Below are 18,887 nucleotides of genomic sequence, written 5' to 3'. Positions count from 1 at the left end.
ATTTTGGGCTCCTTTACCCCGATAGAGAGGGCTTTAAGTTATAAGTTAGATTAAAGACAGAGATAATGAGATCGATGTTCACGTGATCATTAACACTTATTAGTGTGGAGAGAGATGTTCATATGATCATTAACGCTTATGTCCAGATGAGACGCTTATATCCAAATGAAAGAGAAGATTTATCGAGTTTAGGTTTAGTCTATTGAGTTCGGGTTTAGTCTAGCGGATGAGATAATTAGTGTTGAAATGAAAGAGAAGATAGTTTAGGTTTAGCGGATGGGATCATTAGTGTGGAGGAAGATGTTCAAATATGCAGATATGATACTTATATCCAGATAAGGGAGAAGATTTCTCAAAGAGAAGATTTCTCAAATTTAGGTTTAGTCTTAGTGAATGAGATCAAATTCATTAGATGTCCAGATGAGAGAAGAGGTTTCTCGAGTTTAGGTTTAGTTTTACCGGATTGTTCAAGGAGCAAAGTTTGGGTTTAGTAGCTTCCTCGTTGATTCTTATAATTCGTTTTGATTGTTGTATTAAACCGATTGGTGTACAAAATCCGAGCTGTATTATTGGGAATTAAAAGTTTATTCATAAAAATGTTAAAAACAACACTAGATACAATACACATACAGAATAGAAACTAGTAATCCTCAGGAGCCAAAGGTTGATGAAGAGTATGGTGAGGTGGTTCAGTTGGGATAAGCATGTACTCATAAATGAGAGCAGCTAAAGCTCCACCAACAAGAGGACCAAGCCAATAAATCCAGTGATTATTCCATCTCCAACCAACAAGTGCAGGTCCGAAAGCTCTTGCTGGATTCATTGATGCTCCATCAAAAGGAGCACCTACTAATATGTTGGCTCCAACTATGAATGCAATAGCCAGTGGTGCTATTATTCCTATACTTCCTCTTTTGGGATCTATAGATGTTGCATATACTGTGTAAACAAGGCCAAATGTCATTACCATCTCCATTATTAGTGCATGGAATTCTCCAACTCCTGATGAGACATGGAATCCAACTGGTCTCTGTCCATTAGTAACAATCCTCAACAAGAGAGAAGCCACAATAGCACCAAGAAGCTGAGCAATCCAATAAAAGGAAGCTCGGAGAAGAGAAATCCTTCCTCCAACCAAAGCACCGAAAGTAACAGCCGGATTAACATGCCCTCCTGATATGTTTATGCTCGCTGAAACTGCTGCAAACAGCCCCAATGCGTGTGCTACTGCTACTGCAATCATCACCACCCCCGAATCCCCTGTTTCCTTGTAAACTTTATCTGCACCCACATATCAAATCAAAAGAGAAGTACACTTTCAATTCAATTCAATAATATACTTACCCAGAGCAAGAACAGATCCTTCTCCGGCAAACACGAAGATGAGAGTAGAAATGAACTCAGCTAATGCAGCTCTCATGAACTCTGGGTGGGTTGCATCTTCTGCTCTCCCAAATGAATATCCTCGAGGCATCTTTTCTTTTGCTTTTTCTTTTGCATGTATGAATGAGAGAAGTACCCCTCCTCCCTCCTATATTACCCCAAAACATAAGTACACTTGCTACTCTCTTATGTCTTTTGCTTGACACCTATGCTATGAGCTGTAAATGGATTCTTTTCTTTTCCCTTATCACTACATTAACCCCTTCTAGATTATCCTTTATTTATCACAACAAAATCATATTTAAATTCACTTTTTATCCACTACATTCCTCCACAAATATTTGGCTATTCTCGCAAATTAAAAAATTTGTAAACAATAGAAAAAATTGCAATTCATCCATTATAAGAAGTTTTTGAATGTGCCATTATAATTCTGATTTTACAGAATTGCACATTCAAAAACTTCTTATAACAACTAAAGATAATATACAAATCATTTAAACAAAAGAAAAAATTGAAGTCTGATACAAAAGTAACCAATGTCAATCAAATAATTAGATTTTGCCTCAATTTAAAGACAAGAAATAATATATTAAACCAATATCATGTTTATATTATATATGTTCAGAAAAATATCATTCAAACCGAATCTTTTATTCACTACATCTCATCTCAAAATGGAATGATATAATAAATATCATGTAAAACTTATATTTAAATATTTTGAAACCATTAATATTTCTTCAATTTTCGAATGATAACATCAATTTCACATAATTTTATATATTCAAAAACTCAATAAAACTTACTAAAATCGATTTCATCAAGTTTTTGCTGCACTGTCAGATACAATTACTTAGGTGGGTAAGTCTCAAGCCTACATACTGAGCATGCTCAGCGCAGCTGAACTCAGTATCCCTAAAGAGGTCTTGGATGATGGCGTTGCTATCTTTGACAGCATCAATGAAAGTGCCGACAAGCTTAAGGAGTTGTCCGCCGTACTGACCAACGCGGCCTTAACCGACTCCTTTAGAATTCCTCCTCCTTCCGATGCTGACAAAACGGGAGAGAAAGAACAAGTTAGAACTCAGCCCGAGGCTGCTAGAAGTAGTCAGTCTAAGCATAAGAAGAAGAAATAGAAATAGGCTAACTCAGTTTGTTTATTACTTTGTAGTTTCTATGTTTCTTTTTGCTTATCTTTTTGCTGTATATGCTGACTACTTTATTTCAATACAATACTTGCATCTTTTATCCAAACTTGAGTTATTTTATATGATGCTGAGTATTATGTTATTATGTATCTTCAAATACATCAACTCTGTTTAGTGTTTATAATACTTGTTGATTGTATGCCATGCTGATAAAATGTTTGACATTATCTTGTATGTTTATTAAACACTGTCTCATAAGACCCATTGAACAATAAAATACTCAGCGCTCTCTGAATGTTAAATCTTCCGCTTAACACTGAGTAAAATAGAATATGTTCCATGAGCTGACCTATATCTAAAAACTGACCTTAGACTTACTCGATTAAACCTTAAAATGTTTAGAGTAAAACTAAGTCAGTAGCTCAACCCTTATGGGGGAGTCTGCTAAGTAATATTAGGACAACTATCATGGGGGAGCTCAACACTGAGTTCTTCGCTGAATAGTTTTGCCAACATCAAAATGGGGGAGTTTGTTGAAACACCTTTCCACATGATTTTGATTTGACAAAATTATTTAAGTAAAATTAAATATATTCTAAACACACTAAGTTTAAATGCTTTGATTTATTACACTAATGTGTTTGTTCAATGTTGAGTTAAATTGTTTATAAGACATAAAGACTAAAAGGCTTAAAGCCCAATACGGAAGTCAAAGCCCAAGTCAAACAAATCAAGACCACTCGGCCCGCGTGTGCAAAACGCTGCCGTTGTGTACAAAACGCAGCTCAGCGAAAGAAGGATCGAGAAGACCTTCGTTGAACAACTTCGGAACGAAGCTGCTGAGTTGTAACGACAAAGAGTACAAGACAGCAGCTGAGCAAGAACAACTTCCAGACAAAGTATTTCTACTTTGGGTAAAGTTCAGAAGACACAGAAAGCTGTCTAGTTGACCTTACCATAAATGGAGAGACATTCTGCCGGACTGACTAAAAGCTGCTCAGCTCTGATCGAAGACAGAAGATACTTGAATCTGATTGGCCAAGAGCACTGAGCAGGACTGAGTGACAACGACAGGAAGCCGTTTCCCTCCAACGGTTATTTCGAAATTCGAAATGACTGATGCCTCAGACGTCTCTATAGGGCCTTTCAGTTGCTTCATTCCACGCAAAACTTTATCAAGCCATTACGCTGACCAAAATTCTACTCAAAGTTCTGTGAGAAAAAGCAAAGCAAATACTTACACCAAATTCTATATCTTTCGTGTAAAAGTCTAGAGTGATTATTCAATCATCTAAGGTGTCTTAGCAATTTTTGTTTAGGACAAATCTTTATCATTTCTAGAGATTAGAAAGGAGAGACTGAGTACTCGGTTATAGTACTCAGCGAGAGATTATGAGTGAGTAGAAGTATAGAGGAAGGTACTCTTGTTATACTCAGCTTCTAAGTTGTAAAAGGTTTGATGCTCTACCATTAAAGAGCTCAGTAGAGAATTCGAAAGCTCGGAACGTGTTCCGGGGACAGGACGTAGGCTTAGAGGCCGAACTTGGATAAATCTGCTGAGTAACATCTTTCTAACCTTAAACTCCTTAATATATATATTGCTTGCTTAAACAAAACTGACCAAGTAAAGAGGTCACGCTGAGTTGTGTGTATTGAGTATCTGAGTTCAGGAATAGACTCAAGTGCTATCTCCTGACTCAAAGAAAGAAGCTGACTTAGTCACCAGTTGACTAAGCTAGTGTCTTAATTCACTCAGCGCGTTGTGTAATCCTTTTTCAAAGAAAAAGAAGTCAGCCTTAACGTACTAAAATTTTAAATAGTTTCTATCCCCCCTTGGAACTAACTTGTTACGTTATAAGGGACCAACACGCTCCGCATGCAGCGCTGGGCACCGCCGCTGAGCGACGCCCGCCGGCCGCAACGGGTTGAAATTTTATTTTTATTTTTTCTTTCTTCTCTAATTTTTTTTAATAAAAATATATATATATAAAAAAAATCAAAAAAATAAATAAATAAATTAATAAAAATATTTACATTAATAATCTTACACCCAATTTAAATTTTAAATTTCATATTTTAAATAAATGCCAACCGAGTTCGGGAGTTGATGCCTCTAACACTTCACAAGTCATCACTATCGGGAGCAGAACATTTCCACCACCATCGGAAGATTTTTGAGGGAGTCTTCTCTACCTTACTCTTTTTCTTTACACCTTGTGATTCAAATTTAAATAATTTATTTAGTTTGCTTGAATAATTAATTACCCCATAATCAACTCACCATTCCCAACCCTTTCATTCCCTTTAACTCTCTTCCCCACTTTCATTCACCTCCCAATACAAACTTTTGACTTTCTCAATCATCTCTCACATCTCACTCTTTCCAAGCTTTCTTTCACATCTCACTCTTCCCAAGCTTCTTCTTTTCATTCCCCCATACCCCTCAATTAATCATATGAGCCAAAATGATAATAATAATAATAATAATAATAAATCATCCCATTTTAGTTATTTTTTTAAATGTCATGTTTTTCTTGCTTTTATGTTTCATTTTTAATATATCTCTATGTTTCCGTTTTCCCATTCCGTACATTTCCGCTTTATATTCTTCCAAACCTAAAATAAGGATTACGCGGAGCGCCCCCTTCGGCCCGCCCCGCGTAATCCACTCTCTACTTCAAAAAAGCGGCCTGAAACCTGGATCACGCGAGGCGCCCCATTCAGCACGCCCCGCGTATCCACGCTTCTGCCCCAAAAACACAATTCCAAGGCGTTTCACGCTGCGCGTCCCTCTTGGTCCCTTATAATATTACAAGTATAGTTCCAAGGGGGGGTTAGGAACTATTTAAAAAATTTTAGTTAGGGCAGACTTCTTTTTAACAGCGGCGCTGAGTGAATAGCAAGATACTGGCTTAGTCAACTGGTGACTAGGTCAGTTACTTTACTTGAGTCAGGAGATAGCACTTAGAGTCTATTCCTGAGCTCAGATATTCAATGCGCACAACTCAGCTTGACCTCTTTACTTGGTCAGTTTTTGTTTAAGCAAGCAATAAATATATAAAGGAGTTTAAGGTTAGAAATATGTTACTCAGCAGATTTATCCAGGTTCGGCCTCCAAGCCTACGTCCTGTCCCCGGAACACGTTCCGAGATTTCGAATTCTCTACTGAGCTCTTTAACGGTAGAGCATCAAACCTTTTACAATCTTAGCAACTGAGTATAACAAGAGTACCTTCCTCTATACCTCTACTCAATCCTAATCTCTCGCTGAGTACTATAACCGAGTACTCAACCTCTCCTTTCTAATCTCTAGAAATGATAAGTGTTTGTCCTAAACAACGATTGCTAAGACACCTTAGATGATTGAATAATCACTTTAGACTTTTACACAAAAGATATGAAATTTAGTGTAAGATTGCATTGCTTTTTCTTGCAGAACTTTGCGTAGGATTTTGGTCAGCGTAATGGCTTGATCAAGTTCTGTTTTGAATGAAGCAACTGAAGGGCTCTTTTTATACAGACGTCTGAGGCATCGGTCATTTTGAATTTCGAAATAACCGTTGGAGGGAAACGGCTTCCTGTCGTTGTCACCCAGTCTTGCTCAGAGCTCTCGGCCAATCAGATTTGAGTATCTTCTGTCCTCGGTCAGCTTTTGGTCAGCTCGGCAGAATGTCTCTCCATTTATGGTAAGGTCAACTAGACAGCATTCCGTGTCTTCTGAACTTTACCCAAAGTGGAAACACTTTGTCTGGAAGTTGTTCTTGCTCAGCTGCTGTCTTGTACTCTTTGTCGAATCAACTCAGCAGCTTCGTCCCGAAGTTGTTCCACGAAGGTCTTCTAGATCCTTCTTCCGTTGAGCTGAGTTTTGTACATAACGACAGCGTTTTGACATACGCGGGCCGAGTTGCCTTAAACTGTTTGACTTGGGCTTTTGACTTCCGTATTGGGCTTTGGGCCTTTTAATCTTTGTGTCTTATAAACAATTTAACTCAACATTGAACAAACACATTAGTAGAATAAATCAAAGCATTTAAACTTAGTGTGTTTAGAATATTTTTTAATTACATTTAAACAATTTTGTCAAATCAAAATTATGTGGAAAGGTGTTTCAACAAACTCCCCCATTTTGATGTTGGAAAAACTATTCAGCGAAGAACTCAGTATTGAGCTCCCCCATGATAGTTGACCTAATATGACTTAGCAAACTCCCCCGTAAGGGTTGAGCTACTAACTTAGTTTTACTCTAAACATTTAAAGGTTTAATCGAGTAAGTCTAAGGTCAGTTTTCAGATATAGGTCAGCTCATGGAACATATTCTATTTTACTCAGTGTTTAAGCGGAAGTTTTAACATTCAGAGGGCGCTGAGTAATTTGTTGTTCAATGAGTTTTATAAGACAATGTCATGCAAGTCAATGTCAAACATATTATCAGCATTGGTTACAATCAATAAGTTTTATAAGCATTAAACATAGTTGATGTAATTGAAGATACATAATAACTTAATACTCAGCATCGTATATAATAACTCATAACTCAGGTTTTGGATAAGAAGATGCAAGTATTGATATTAATAGAAGTAGTCAGCGTATACAACCTAAGAAAAGTAAAAACATAGAGACTACAAACTTAGCATAACTGAGCTAGCCTAATTTCTATTTCTTTTTCTTAGGCTTATGCTGTGTTCTAGCTTGTTCTTTCTCCCCCGTTTTGTCAGCATCGGGAGGAGGAATCCTAAAGGCGTCGGTTAAGACGGCTCTGGTCAGTTCCGTAGACAGCGCTTTAAGTCTATCGGCGCGTTCATTGACGCCGTCAAAGATAGCAACTCCATCATCTGAGACCTCTGTGGGTATATTGAGTTCAGCAGCGCTGATCATGCTTACTATGAAAGCTTGAGATTTACCTATCCAGGTAAGTGCATCTGACAGACCAGCAACGACTTGATGAAATGTCTTCAGTAAGGATGTGTCGTAGTATTGACGCTGGATGTTGCTGTGACGTACATGATTGAAGGTTTGTTTGGTGACAGACAATATCTCATTTTGCTTCATGGCGTCAGTGTCCATCTCTTGTTTGTTCAAGTTCAACAATCGAACAGCCTCTCCAATTTGCTCTATTGAGCATTGAGAATAGGAGACCATTTGCTCATTGGTCTTGATTTGCTCAGTGTGAAGCTGAGCAAAGAGCATTTTGACTTCATCAGAAGTTGCATATCGCGTGTTCGCAGCTGACAAGGTCTGAACTTGACCTTGAAGAGTGTTGAGGTGTTGAACAATTGTCAGCTGGAGCTCAGCCAGCTTTGTGATGGAATCCTGCTTAGGTTGTTGTGCTTGAATGGAGACTATGACACTCAGCAAATCCTTGAATCCCTTAACTTCATTGAGAAGCTGAGTTACGTGGGAGAGCTGAGTTGTCTCAACAGTAAAAGACCCAGCAGCAGGTGGAGTGGTTTGATGAAGGTCTTTAATTAATGTTTGCACCGAGTCGATGATTCTTTTACCAGACTCGGTGACATGCAAGTAGCTGAGAGAGCCTTCATGAACTTGCCTAGTTTCCTCAGTATGACCGGTTGGAAGAGAAGTCAGAGGAATAACATGGTCAGTGACTGGAAGTGTGTTTTCAATCTGCACTTGAGTCTCGGGTAGAGCTGATTGATCGGCAGAAATGTTGATTGGAGAGGAAGTAATCCGAATGCTGTCTGTGCTGACTGGAGCAGGAATGTCCTGAGTCAGCACAATGCTTGTAGTAACAGCATTGACGGGAATTGGCTCCATTTGGCTTGTAGAGTTAGCGGAAGCATTCAAGTCGGCATGTTCCTTTCGTGAAGAAACAGAGGCTTGCTTTTCAAGAGAAGCCGATGGAGTAGAAGATGTTTGTTTTCTGAAAAGTTTCAGCTTGAGTGCAGAAGGATCCTTGGTCGGCTTCTGGATAACAAAGTCAGGGACAGTTGGTTTTTGAACAGGAAGGTCAATGACAGACTTCTGACTTGCCTTAACTAATCTTCTTCTGCGAGGAGTGTCAGCTTGGATAGACTCTCCTGAGTGAGATGGGGAAGTTTCTTCTTGATCAGCATTAAGCTGGTCAGCTTGTTCTTGTTCTTGATCAACATTGTGTTGGTCAGGTTCTTGTTCATCTCCAGCAGCCAACTCAGTATTGATTGGCTCAGCTTCAACCTCACTAGCTGTCTCCTCGGAGTCAGTATCATTGTGTTCTTCTCCTTGTTCATCATCTTCTTCATCATCGCCATCTAACTCATCCTCAACTTATGCAATGAACTGATCATCCAGTTACACATCATCTTCTTGCTGTTGCTCATCAGTAGTTCCTTAACACTGTGTGTAGTGAGAGTCACCAGGAACAACGATGTCAGTAGGGATAGCATTAATAGGGGTCAGCGTAGAAGACTTCTGTTTCTTTTGAGGTTGCTCACCAGCATCTGTTCTTTCCTCTATTTCAGGCTCATCTTGCCTGCTTCTCTTCTCAGCTGACTTAGGTCTCTCTTGACCTTGTTCAGCAGCTGACTTAGGCTTCTTGGCCTGAGGCTCAGCTTTCTTTGAAGGAGTCCCAACAGCTTTTCTCTTTCGGGCAGCTGGAGCCTTTATCCTTTTGCTTTACTTTGGAGCTGTTTCCTCAGCTTGTTGTTCAGCAGCAGTTTTTCCTTTCTTTATTGGCTGATTGAACTTCAAAGCCCTCAGCGAAGCAGCGATTATCTCAGATCCTCTAACCTTCGTTTCCTCAAATAGATCAATTTGATGATCTACGAGGATTCTGGTGATGAACGATCCCAGCCTGAGAGTTCCAGTGCTCCTTTGGAAGCCAGGAATCAAGAATACTGGCATGTTGATCGGCTTGTATGTCAGCATATGCCATATGAAGCATTGCTCAAAATTCGTTGCTGAGGTGGTGCAGTTGATCTTGGGATAAATGAAGTAGGTCAACAGATAGTGAGCCATCTTTTAGTGCTGACCCATTGAGGTGCTGGAGATTTCTCCAGAGTGGCCAGCGGGCTTGCAGAAGGTGGTATCTACCCAGTTCCTTCGTGATCCCCAGACCGCCTCAGTTTTGTTCCCTCATTCTTTAACTTCAGCAAGTTAGCAAGATAGGAAGGGTTTATAAAAATGGTCTTTTCCTTTACCACAGTTACAAGATAGTCCTGGTTATCATTGGCAACTCGGAGGTTGTGGTAGAACTCCCTTACTAGATCAGGGTAGGTGTGATCTCTGATAGAGAACAGCTCGGTCCATCCATTCTTCGATATCCATTCGCAGAAGGGTTGCTCAGTTTTTACGAAGGCTTCTGAGACCCATCGTGAGAAGTCTACTTTCCATTCCCTAACGTCTTCGAATACCTTGGTATAGGTTCTGACCTTGGTCAGCTTTCCCTTAGAGGAGGTAGCTTGGCCAGCTTTGCCTTTGCTCGGCGTAGTGACCTTTGTGGTTTCAGGCGAAGTAGTTTGCCTGGAGGGTTCATCGGAACTGGTCTTAGGGTGACCGGCACCGGAGATGTTGACGGAAACTCTAGTCATTGTTTCAGAAAAAGATTGGGAAGCTTTGAGAGTCTTAGAGAGAGAGAGAATGCTTTGCCAGAGAATTCGGTAAGTGTAAAGAAAATAAGAAATGGGGATTTATCCATTATTTATAGCGGTGAAGAGTGGATCTTATCGAATCCATGTGTCAGTTTTGCCTTGGGATTGTCAACCGACAAAGATCCTGGCTTTTATGACACATTCGGCGCATACGTCATCCTAGGTGGCTATTCGCGTGCTTTTGCATTTAATGCAACGGATCTAACACTCAGCGTTTAGAATACTAAGCGTTTTATATTATGAGTGGTCAGTAGTATATAAAAGGATGATTTCTCAGTTTGAGATTACTACTCGGTGTGCTTATTTACTCAGTATTGATATATATATTTTGCGTTAAGTACTCAGCATAACAATCACTCAGCATGCATTTGCATAAATCATTCAGCGTTGTAATTCACTCAGCATAAATTTACATTTAGAACAGGAATTTACTGAAGAGGATTAAACATACCAATGGCTTCTCTCAGTATGCTGAACTGTTCACGAGCCAGTGGCTTTGTGAAGATATCCGCAAGCTGCTCATCCGTTGGGACGTAGGTCAGCTTTATCTCACCCTTGAGTACATGGTCTCTAATGAAGTGATGTCTTATGCTGACATGCTTCATTCTGCTGTGTTAAATTGGGTTCTTTGATAGATCAATTGCACTTTTGTTGTCGCATTTGACCTCAATTGTCTTTGTTTGAACACCATAGTCTTCAAGCTGTTGCTTAATCCATAGGACTTGAGCAACACAGTGACCAACAGCAATGTACTCAGCTTCAGTGGTAGACAAGGCTACTGACGCCTGCTTCTTGCTGAACCAGGATACAAGACAGCTTTCTAAGAAATGACATCCTCCAGAGGTGCTTTTTCGTTCTAGCTTGTCTCGACCATAGTCAGCGTCAGTGTATCCAATGAGTGTAAAACCATGAGTGTTGGGATACCATAAACCTGCGTTCATTGAGCTTTGCAAATATCTAAGGATTCTTTTTACAACTATGTAATGTGATTCCTTAGGGTTAGATTGATATCTAGCACAGTAGCATACTGAGAACTGAATGTCCGGTCTACTTGCTGTTAAGTAAAGTAGAGAGCCTATCATACCTCGATACAATTTGCTATCTACCGACTTACCATTCTCGTCAGCGCAGAGGACAGTGTCAGTGCCCATAGGAGTGGATATTGGCTTGCAATTTTCAAGATCATATTTCTTCAATATCTCCTTGGCATATTTAGCTTGACTGATGAAGATGCCATTTTTCCCTTGTTTGATTTGAAGTCCAAGGAAGAAGTTGAGTTCTCCCATCATCGACATTTCAAACTCAGTCTGCATTTGCTTGCTAAATTCCTTGCACATTGATTCATTAGTAGCACCGAAAATAATATCATCAACATATATTTGAGCTAGCAGGGTATCTTTACCCTTTCTCTTAATGAATAAGGTTGTATCAGCTTTGCCCCTGACATAGTTTCTAGTGAGCAGGAAACTGGTCAGCCTCTCATACCAAGCATGTGGTGCTTGCTTGAGGCCGTACAGAGCCTTTTTGAGTTTATAAACGTGGTTTGGGAATTTAGGATCCTCAAACCCTGGAGGTTGATTAACATAAACTTCCTCGTTTATAACTCCATTAAGGAATGCACTCTTAACATCCATTTGAAACAGTTTAAAGTTCATATAGCTTGCATAAGCGCATAAAATCCTAATAGCCTCTAGCCTTGCCACTGGGGAAAAGGTCTCACTATAGTCAATACCTTCTTGCTGACTGTAGCCCTGAGCTACAAGCCTTGCTTTGTTCCTGACTACGTTTCCTTACTCATCCAGCTTGTTGCGGAAGACCCATCTTGTTCCAATGGTCTTCTGACTCCTTGGATGTGGCACTAGCTCCCATACATCGTTTCTTCTGAATTGGTCAAGTTCCTCTTGCATTGCGCTCATCCAGAATTCATCTTCCTCAGCATCAGCGAAATTCTTAGGTTCCTGAACTGAGACGAAGGCTACATTGCTGAGGTAGCTCCTGAGTTGGTTTCTTGTCATCAGGGTATTCTCAGCGGCATCAAGGATTACACTCTCTGAGTGCCCTCTTGGAATCCTTATCTCTTTGGGTAGATTGATGTCTTGTGCTGTCTGTGTTTCAACAATTTCTGCAGGTGAAGACTGGTCAGTGAAAACAATATTTGGTTCACTTTTACCTTTGGTCAGCCCATGAGGGAATGACTCAGCGGCTGTATCTTGATCAGCGGGTACTGAGTGTGGATCATCCTCGGTCAGCGGCAGATATCTTCCTGCAGGGTTAGTTTCGTCGAACTCAACATGTACTGACTCTTCTAAAACTTGAGTTCGTTTATTGAAAACTCTGTATGCTTTGATGTTTGTTGAGTAGCCTAAAAAGATAGCTTCATAAGCTTTTGAGTCAAATTTAGCTAGGCTATCTTTGGTGTTTAAAATAAAACATTTACAGCCAAAGGCACGAAAGTATCCAATGTTGGGCTTTCGTCCTTTCTAAAGCTCATAGGGGGTTTTCTTTAGTATAGGTCTAACAAGAGCTCTATTAAGAATATAGCACGTTGTGTTAACAGCTTCTCCCCAAAAGTACTTTGGAAGCCTATGCTCATTCAGCATTGTCCTGGCTATTTCAACCAAGGTTCTGTTCTTCCTTTCAACAACCCCATTTTGTTGAGGCGTCCTAGGAGCAGAAAAATTATGGTCAATGCCGCTGGCTTCACAGAATTCAACAAACTGTTGGTTTTTGAATTCTCCACCATTATCACTTCGGATGTGAGCCAATTTTAGGTCTTTGTCATTTTCAAGTTTTCTAACCAAATTTGAAAATGTCTCAAAGGTCTCATCCTTGCTACTCAGCAAGATGACCCAAATGTACCGAGAGAAGTCATCTACAATGACCAAGGAAATCTTCTTCCACCCAGACTCAGCGGCTGGACTGGACCGAAGAGATCCAAGTGTAGTAACTCTAACGGACGCTTAGTTGAGACAACATTTTTACTATGAAAAAATTGTTTGGTTTGTTTTCCAGCCTGGCAAGCGTGGCATAATTGATCTTTTTCAAATCTAAGTTCAGGCAGTCCCTCAACCAATTGCTTTCTTGCTAATTTGGCCAGGAGGTCCATGCTTACATGACCAAGTCTCCTGTGCCATAGCCAGAAATTTTCTTCCTTTGAAACTAAGCATACAGTTTTTGAAAACTTTTTCTCTAAGTCTAGCATAAAGACATTATCAATCCGAGGGGCAGTTAAAATTAACTCATTTGTTTTTCCCTCGTATATTTTACATCCAGTAGCATCAAATATAACTTTTCTCCCATTGTCACATAGCTGAGCTACGCTGAGTAAGTTATATTTGAGTCCGCTGACTAGGGAGACTGACTTAATAGTAGGATTACCTCTGATGGTTCCTGACCCTACTATCTTACCCTTTTTGTTGTCTCCAAAACTTACGCTTCCTCCTCGTTTACACTCAAACGTGATGAACTGAGTTTCATCACCAGTCATGTGCCTCGAGCATGTGCTGTCAATATACCACATCTTTGACTTCTCAGCACACCTCAGGCTTACCTGCATTGTAGCTAGTTACTTTTAGGTACCCAATTCTTTTTGGGTCCTTGCTTGTTAGGTTCAACAGGTAAAGCATCATATTTTATTTTATGGCGACATACTTGGACAGTATGGCCATTCTTTCCACAGAAGTCACAGCTGACTTTCCGTTTAGGATTTCTCACTGACTGGTCAGCACCCTAGTGCTGAGCGTGCCAGCACACCTTTGTGGTGTGTCCTTTCTTCCCACAGAAGTCACACTGGACATTCCGCTTGGGATTCCATCTCTGCTGACCAGTACTTCGGTACTGAGCATTCAGAGGAATATTTCTTTTGTTTTGAACCTTTAGTTGGTTCTGGATATTTGTGACGTCCTTTCTCAGTTTCTTTGAATCTGATTGGACTTCAGAGACAGCCTTATGTATGATCTCCATGTTATCATGCAAAGTTGAGTTGTCCTGAAGAAGGAATCTGAGGTCACTTAGCTTGACCTCTTCAACCTCGTCACAGCGCCTGCTGAGTGCTCTAATTTTCTTATTACACTTTTTGACAAGTGTATAGAGGTCACTCAGGGCATTACCCATTTCGTTTCTGAGTTGGGGAAGTGATATTACCTCATTTGATTGCTTCTCATCGTCAGATGCAGTGGAGGGGTCAACATGCTCAGAGACGCACGGTTCAGCAAGTTCGTCAGCCATGAAGCATATCTTTGCTGACTCGGTGGCCTCAGCTTCTGTTGATGAAGACTCATCACTGTCGCTCCATGTTGCCACCATTGCCTTTTTGCCGTTCTTCTTTTCTTTCCTCAGCGTGGGGCAGCTTGACTTGATATGGCCAGTTTGATGACATTCAAAGCATGTAATGGGCTTTGAGTTGCTCTTCTTGTATTTGCTATCGCTGGACTCAGCTTTATATTTATCAAACTTTCTGTAAGGCTTCTTAGAATATTTGTCATTCTTTCTGAACAGCCTTTTCATCTTCCTTGTGAACATAGCCATCTCCTCATCATCTGTTGAGCTCCCATCAGTGGAGTCAGCTTTCATGACAAGAGATTTTTGCTTCTTGTCTTCAGACTTTTCCTTCACCTCGAGATCTCATGGGTCAGCAGCGAGCCGATGAGCTCATCATATTTGTAGGTGGTTAAGTCCTGAGCTTCCTCAACAGCGGTCTTCTTTGCTTGCCAGTCTTTGGGAAGGCTCCTGAGTATCTTCTTGACTTGTTCTTCCTCAGAGAAGATCTTCCCAAGTCTCTTGAGCTCATTGATGATGTTGGTAAACCTTGCATTCATGTCAGATATTCCCTCATCATTGTTCATTTCGAACAGCTCGTACATTCTCATCTGCTGGTTCACCTTGGACTCCTTTACTTTATTGGTTCCTTCGTAGGTGACCTCCAGCTTCTTCCAGATCTCTTGCGCCGACTCACAACCTGAGATTTTATTATATTCTGCAGCATCGAGCGCACAGTGAAGCATGTTTATAGCCGAAGCATGATTTTGTAGCTTCTTGAGATCATCCTCTGTCCATTTGGCCTCAGCTTTAACAACTGTTTGGCCAGCCACAACTTCGACAGGTACAAATGGACCTTGGACTATGGATAGCCAGGCACTCATATTTGTAGCCTGAATGAAATTTTTCATCCTATTCTTCCAGAAGGTATAGTTAGACCCGAAGAATAGGGGAGGCCGAGTAATGGACAGCCCCTCAGGTAAGATCTGAGTTGTTTGGTTTCCTGGAAGAACCGAGTGCTGTTTTCGCCCATAGTGGGGATCAGCTCAAGGTGGTTAAACCTTTTACAGTGAGCTTTTAAGCTCTGATACCACTTGTTGGTCCCTTATAATATTACAAGTATAGTTCCAAGGGGGGTTAGGAACTATTTAAAAAACATTTAGTTAGGGCAGACTTCTTTTTCGTGAGAAAAAAGTTTTAACAGCGGCGCTGAGTGAATAGCAAGATACTGGCTTAGTCAACTGGTGACTAGGTCAGTTTCTTTACTTGAGTCAGGAGATAGCACTTAGAGTCTATTCCTGAGCTCAGATATTCAATGCGCACAACTCAGCTTGACCTCTTTACTTGGTCAGTTTTTGTTTAAACAAGCAATAAATATATAAAGGAGTTTAAGGTTAGAAATATGTTACTCAGCAGATTTATCCAGGTTCGGCCTCCAAGCCTACGTCCTGTCCCCGGAACACGTTCCGAGATTTCGAATTCTCTACTGAGCTCTTTAACGGTAGAGCATCAAACCTTTTACAATCTTAGCAACTGAGTATAACAAGAGTACCTTCCTCTATACCTCTACTCAATCCTAATCTCTCGCTGAGTACTATAACCGAGTACTCAGCCTCTCCTTTCTAATCTCTAAAAATGATAAGTGTTTATCCTAAACAACGATTGCTAAGACACCTTAGATGATTGATGATCACTCTAGACTTTTACATAAAAGATATGAAATTTAGTGTAAGATTGCTTTGCTTTTTCTTGCAGAACTTTGCGTAGGATTTTGGTCAGCGTAATGGCTTGATCAAGTTCTATTTTGAATGAAGCAACTGAAGGGCTCTTTTTATAGAGACGTCTGAGGCATCGGTCATTTCGAATATCGAAATAACCGTTGGAGGGAAACGGCTTCCTGTCGTTGTCACCCAGTCTTGCTCAGAGCTCTCGGCCAATCAGATTTGAGTATCTTCTGTCCTCGATCAGCTTTTGGTCAGCTCGGCAAAATGTCTCTCCATTTATGGTAAGGTCAACTAGACAGCATTCTGTGTCTTTTGAACTTTACCCAAAGTGGAAACACTTTGTCTGGAAGTTGTTCTTGCTCAGCTGTTGTCTTGTACTCTTTGTCGAATCAACTCAGCAGCTTCATCCCGAAGTTGTTCCACGAAGGTCTTCTAGATCCTTCTTCCGCTGAGCTGCGTTTTGTACATAACGACAGCGTTTTGACATACGCGGGCCGAGTTGCCTTAAACTGTTTGACTAAGCTTTTGACTTCCGTATTGGGCTTTGGGCCTTTTAATCTTTGTGTCTTATAAACAATTTAACTCAACATTGAACAAACACATTAGTAGAATAAATCAAAGCATTTAAACTTAGTGTGTTTAGAATATTTTTTAATTACACTTAAACAATTTTGTCAAATCAAAATTATGTGGAAAGGTGTTTCAACAGTCCCCACTTGTACGCCCCGCGTGAAACCCAACCTATTTTTCTTTTTGTTTTTGTTTTCTTTTCTTTTGCGACGTCCTTGGAATAGACGTCATTTTAATAACGCGGAGGGCCGTGCAACCCCGCACTCACCGTTTGTCTTGCACTAACAAAAACAAAAATAAAAAATCAAATAAACAACAAAATAATTAAACTAATTTAATGATTCTTAAATTTTTCCGACACACTACCCCCCTCGGAAATTAATTAAAAGTTCCGTTATTTGTTCTTAAATGTAAAGACGTTATCATAAATGATCGGTTTAATTAAGAAATTTTAGTCTTAATTCTGAAATTATAGACTTTATGCAAAGCCTAGGTTCGTACTAAACAAAAACATTGAATCCTAACCCACAGGTCATCTCCATAATGAAATTTAAAAAGGCAATAAAAATGGGATAGTTGAAAATTTGACGAGAACTTGAACGTACACAATTTAACCCGAAATTTTGTGAGGTATTTTTGAGCCTAAAAGAGTTCGTACGAGAACTCTATTACTTTCACAATTTTTCGAGAGCTTTGACTTCACTCGACTCATAGAGTTTGCACCTAATACCGGGTTAAGTACGCTTATTTTGGTATAAATGGCAATAGATGATAAAACGAACCCACTTAGGCTAATTCTTTTCCTAACTTAATTTTCTCGTTTTCATTAACCTCTAGGAAACCCCCTCGAGCCTATTAATTGACTTTTTGTTAGTACCCTTTTAACATTTAACCCTTTTTCCTCTTGTTTAAATACCAGGAAAATCAAATCGCACCAAAACTACCCGAAATAAGCCAAGGCCTTGATAAGTAAGCACCATAAACTTTCAAAATCGTTTTTGTGCCGCTCTCAAAACAAAAAGAAAAAGAAAACCACAATAAAGAGCAAAAGGCATTTTCAAGCTCCATCCGAGCAATTTCGAGTTATATTTTACGAACTTACTAGGGCCAAAATAAAAACACGGTGCGATCATCAAAATGGTGTTTGAACTCGAGTTTCCAAAATTAACCACTAAAAAGCCACCCACATTACAACCCCCCTCCAGGTTCATTTTTAATATTGCCTAGGCCATAACATAGGAGGAAAAACCCGGATGAAAATGCAAACTCAAAGTGACTTCGAGTAAGTGCAAAGGAGAGTGCAAAAACACCGACCCACCAAAATTTGAGCGTAAGAGTGAAATCCCTTGGTGAGGTGCTATCGGGTTCTCAAAAGATAATCGACCCCCGTTAATATTGCCTATTAAATTTGATCATGGAGGTTTCAAACAAGTTTTGGTCACTCATTTGTTTGCGTAGGTACTTGCCGAAAACTTTGCATAAAACTTTAGCTTCGGAATCACGCACTTGGTAAAACCAACCGGCGGTTTGTTTCTTAATAATCTCAATCCATTGTCTTTCGATTTCTTTTACTTGAGGACAAGTAAAACTTTAAAGTCCGAGGAGGTTTGATAGGGGCGTTTCGTCCCTATCTTTTAGCGTGACTTACGGTTTAATTTTGGATTAAATAAATAAGTTTAATTGCAAAAATAGAATGTTTTAATAAAATAATGAAATAAAAATAAATTCCGTACTTTCGGTTAATTTTCCTTATTGTTGATTAATTTAGAAAATAAAACTTCAAGCTAACTCGGCTCTCGAGAATTGTATTTCAGGTACGAGCAAGGAGCAAAAATCCTCCGACATACGCGGGGCGTGGAACACTTAGTCAGAAATAATTGCTCAATCCGCAGGCACCACGTGGGATTCAACAACTGATACGCAGGACGTACCCCAATCTGCGCCCCGTGTAGATGCAATGATAAGGCCCAATCATGAATGTCAGACTACACGGTCTCATAAGTCAACCATCGATACGCGAGGCATGTTTTAGGATACGCAGAGTGTAAATGGTGTATTTCGAGCTCTTTAAAGCTAGGAGCTCAAACACGCGCGGCGTATATCAATATACGCGGGGCGTGGTTGAGACAACAAGATCCGAATTAGGTCCACATGCAGGAAATTATTGAAGGAATGGATCATTACGCGGGACGTCTTCTACCCCACGCGAGGCGTATCATG

The 18,887-nt window shown here is 40.0% G+C and overlaps 1 protein-coding gene across 1 annotated transcript; it reads right to left on the bottom strand.

The window, feature by feature from the left end:
* Positions 1 to 566: 566 nt before the first annotated feature.
* On the bottom strand, positions 567 to 1,523 carry LOC136234177 (probable aquaporin TIP3-2). Its single transcript, XM_066023964.1, has 2 exons — positions 1,345 to 1,523; positions 567 to 1,281 (listed from the first exon to the last, which is right to left on the bottom strand). Exons 1-2 carry the CDS (start codon positions 1,472 to 1,474, stop codon positions 641 to 643), a joined length of 771 nt encoding a protein of 256 aa, XP_065880036.1. The 5' UTR covers positions 1,475 to 1,523; the 3' UTR covers positions 567 to 640.
* Positions 1,524 to 18,887: the final 17,364 nt, after the last annotated feature.

The sequence above is a fragment of the Euphorbia lathyris genome, chromosome 6 (assembly GCF_963576675.1).
Source record: "Euphorbia lathyris chromosome 6, ddEupLath1.1, whole genome shotgun sequence".
NCBI classification, from domain to species: Eukaryota; Viridiplantae; Streptophyta; class Magnoliopsida; order Malpighiales; family Euphorbiaceae; genus Euphorbia; species Euphorbia lathyris.
This window is presented reverse-complemented; position numbering and strand designations above follow the sequence as displayed.